The sequence below is a fragment of the Sus scrofa genome, chromosome 7 (genome assembly GCF_054392235.1).
Source record: "Sus scrofa isolate SSC_HxYL_T2T_F1_AM1 chromosome 7, Sscrofa_HxYL_maternal_Yorkshire_Landrace_v2.0, whole genome shotgun sequence".
Classification (NCBI taxonomy): Eukaryota; Metazoa; Chordata; class Mammalia; order Artiodactyla; family Suidae; genus Sus; species Sus scrofa.
The window spans coordinates 87,221,572-87,224,763 of record NC_139389.1 but is presented as its reverse complement, the minus strand read 5'-3'; the positions used below and the strand labels follow the sequence as shown (position 1 = coordinate 87,224,763).

Below are 3,192 nucleotides of genomic sequence, written 5' to 3'. Positions count from 1 at the left end.
ATGAACAGGTCAGCAACACACATCGTGACTGAGTTTGTCCTCCTGGGATTCCCTGGTTGCTGGGAGATACAGATTTTTCTCTTCTCACTGGTTTTAGTGGTGTATGCCTTGGCCTTGCTGGGGAATGGAGCCATTATCTGTGCAGTGAGATGGGAGCCACAACTGCACACCCCCATGTACTTTCTGTTGGGAAATTTTGCCTTCCTTGAGATCTGGTATGTTTCCTCCACTGTTCCTAACATGCTAATCAATATTCTCTCCAAAACCAAGGCCATCTCATTTTCTGGCTGCTTCCTGCAGTTCTATTTCTTCTTTTCCCTGGGCACAGCTGAATGTCTCTTCCTGGCAGTAATGGCTTATGATCGGTACTTGGCCATCTGCCACCCACTGCACTACCCCACCATTATGACTGCAAAGCTCTGTGGAATGCTGGTGTCTCTGTGCTGGCTCATTGGATTCCTTGGCTACCCAATCCCCATTTTTTTCATCTCCCAACTTCCCTTCTGTGGACCCAATATCATTGATCACTTTCTGTGTGACATGGACCCACTGATGGCTCTGTCCTGTGCTCCAGCCCCCATCACTGAACTTATTTTCTATACTCAGAGCTCCCTTGTCCTCTTTTCCACTATTCTGTACATTCTTCGATCCTATACTGTATTGCTCAAAGTGGTTCTTCAGGTCCCTTCTGCCGCTGGCCGGAGAAAGGCCTTTTCCACCTGTGGTTCTCATTTAGCTGTGGTGTCTCTTTTCTATGGGACAGTCATGGTAATGTATGTGAGTCCAACATATGGCATCTCAACTTTGATGCAGAAAATCCTCACACTGGTATACTCAGTAATGACTCCTCTTCTTAATCCCCTGATCTATAGTCTTCGTAATAAGGACATGAAACTGGCCCTGAAAAATGTCCTGTTTGGAATGAGACATAGTCAAAATTTATGAGCCAAAGACATGCCAAAGACTTCCAGGTTCTAATGAAGAATAATATGGAGATACAGAGTTTCTGTCGTGGCACAGCAGAAACTAATCCAACTGGGAACTATGAGGTGGCGGGTTCAATCCCTGGCCTCGTTCGTGGGTTAAGGATCTGGCATTGCCATGAGCTGTGGTTGTAGGTCACAGACGCAGCTCGGATCTGATGTTGCTGTGGCTGTGGCATAGACCAGTGGCTACAGCTCCGATTGGACCCTTAGCCTGGGAACCTCCATGTGCCGTGGGTATAGCCCTGAAAAGACCAAAAAAAAATTAATTTTAATTTTTAAAAAAAAGAATAATGTGGAGATATGTAAGGTGGTCTTTTAGTCCACACTCTTGAGTAGTAGAGACCGTGTTTTTTTTCCTGGAAGTGTGCCCAGCTTCAATACCTATACTGACTGCTAAAACCTTAGTTCACTGGATTTCAACAAGCAGTAAACATTTTTAAAGGCTGTCCTACTATTCACAATAGCCAGGACATGGAAACAATCCAAATGTCCATCGACAGAGGATTGGATTCGGAAGATGTGGTATATATACACGATGGAATACTACTCAGCCATAAAAAAGGATGACATCATGCCATTTGCAGCAACATGGATGGAACTAGAGAATCTCATACTGAGTGAAATGAGCCAGAAAGACAAAGACAAATACCATATGACATCACTTATAACTGGAATCTAATATCCAGCACAAATGAACATCTCCTCAGAAAAGAAAATCAATCATGGACTTGGAGAAGAGACTTGTGGTTGCCTGATGGGAGGGGGAGGGAGTGGGAGGGATCGGGAGCTTGGGCTTATCAGTCACAACGTAGAATAGATTTACAAGGAAATCCCGCTGAATAGCATTGAGAACTATGTCTAGATACTCATGTTGCAACAGAAGAAATGGTGGGGGAAAAACTGTAATTGTAATGTATACATGTAAGGATAACCTGACCCCCTTGCTGTACAGTGGGAAAATAAAATTTAATAAAAAAAAAAAAAAAAAAGGCTGTCCTTATTGGAATGATAAAATAAGGTTGCTATATGAGAGAAACTATACTTTCCTGAAAGATTAATCATCAGTTTGAGGACGAGTCTAAGGACCTATACCAAATGGTTAAAGGTACAGTGACTTTTTAAAAACAATTTTTATTTAGGTATAATTGATATACAAAAAAGACTGCATGTGTTTAATGTATATTAAAGGTGCAATGACTTTTAACAAACCGTGAGATCTTTCTATAATCTTTTTTAAAAATAGACACTTCTTTCTTAGACCTACTCTAACAATCTTATCTAAACACACTCTCAATTAAAAGAAAAAGAGGAGTTCCCGTCGTGGCGCAGTGGTTAACGAATCTGACTAGGAACCATGAGGTTGCGGGTTCGATCCCTGGCCTTTCTCAGTGGGTTGAGGTTCCGGCGTTGCCGTGTGCTGTGGTGTAGGTCGCAGATGCGGCTCGGATCCTGCGTTGCTGTGGCTCTGGCGTAGGCTGGCAGCTACAGCTCCGATTCCACCCCTAGCCCGGGAACCTCCATATGCCGCAGGAGCGGCCCAAGAAATGGCAAAAAGACAAAAAAATAAAATAAAATAAAATAAAAATAAATAAAAGAAAAAGAGAGGGAAAAACTCTCTCAACCAGAAGACACTGTCAACATATTTTCTTAGGAATATAGTTCCTTTGTGGTAAATTTGAAATAAAACTTGAATACATGATAAATAATAATGTGTTGCTTTTAACACTTCTGTTATTACACGTACCACACTGTAGTATAATTTATTTACATGCACTTCTCCTTGAGAGAGCCCCTGAAGGACAGGAATTCCTGTTTTCATTTCTGGATCCCCAACACAAAGTGACAGAAAGGAAAGCAGTCCCTGGAATCTAGGAGCTGGCCTGGAATGATCACCCAGGCCATGGTGTAATCCTGTTGAACATAAACAAGTTCACAGAATGTCAACATCAGACAAGGTCACTATGTGAGCATGATGGATCAAGATGAAATAAGGTCACTCTATAGTCACCTCAGATCATAGACAAAATCAAGAACACTGTCCCAACCACAAAAAATAACCAAACATCCTCCCTCTTTAGGCTAGTATGAGTGACTGCTGTCTCTTTACTAAGTAAGGCTTTAGCCCAAGTGCCTTCTAGATAACACTTAAGATAATCATAGAATTTTCTTCCACTTTCTGACAGCATCCAGATAAAAATATCTATCT

General features: G+C 41.9%; 1 protein-coding gene across 1 annotated transcript; it reads left to right on the top strand.

The window, feature by feature from the left end:
• LOC100156306 (olfactory receptor 11H4) lies at nucleotides 1-945 on the top strand. Its single transcript, XM_021100007.2, has one exon. The coding sequence runs from the start codon at nucleotides 1-3 to the stop codon at nucleotides 943-945; it is 945 nt and encodes a 314-aa protein (XP_020955666.1).
• The last annotated feature ends 2,247 nt before the right edge of the window (nucleotides 946-3,192 follow it).

What these genes read in the sequence shown, in the direction of transcription:
- LOC100156306 (XM_021100007.2), top strand. Translation starts at nt 1, where the DNA reads ATGAACAGGTCAGCAACACACATCGTGACTGAGTTTGTCCTCCTGGGA.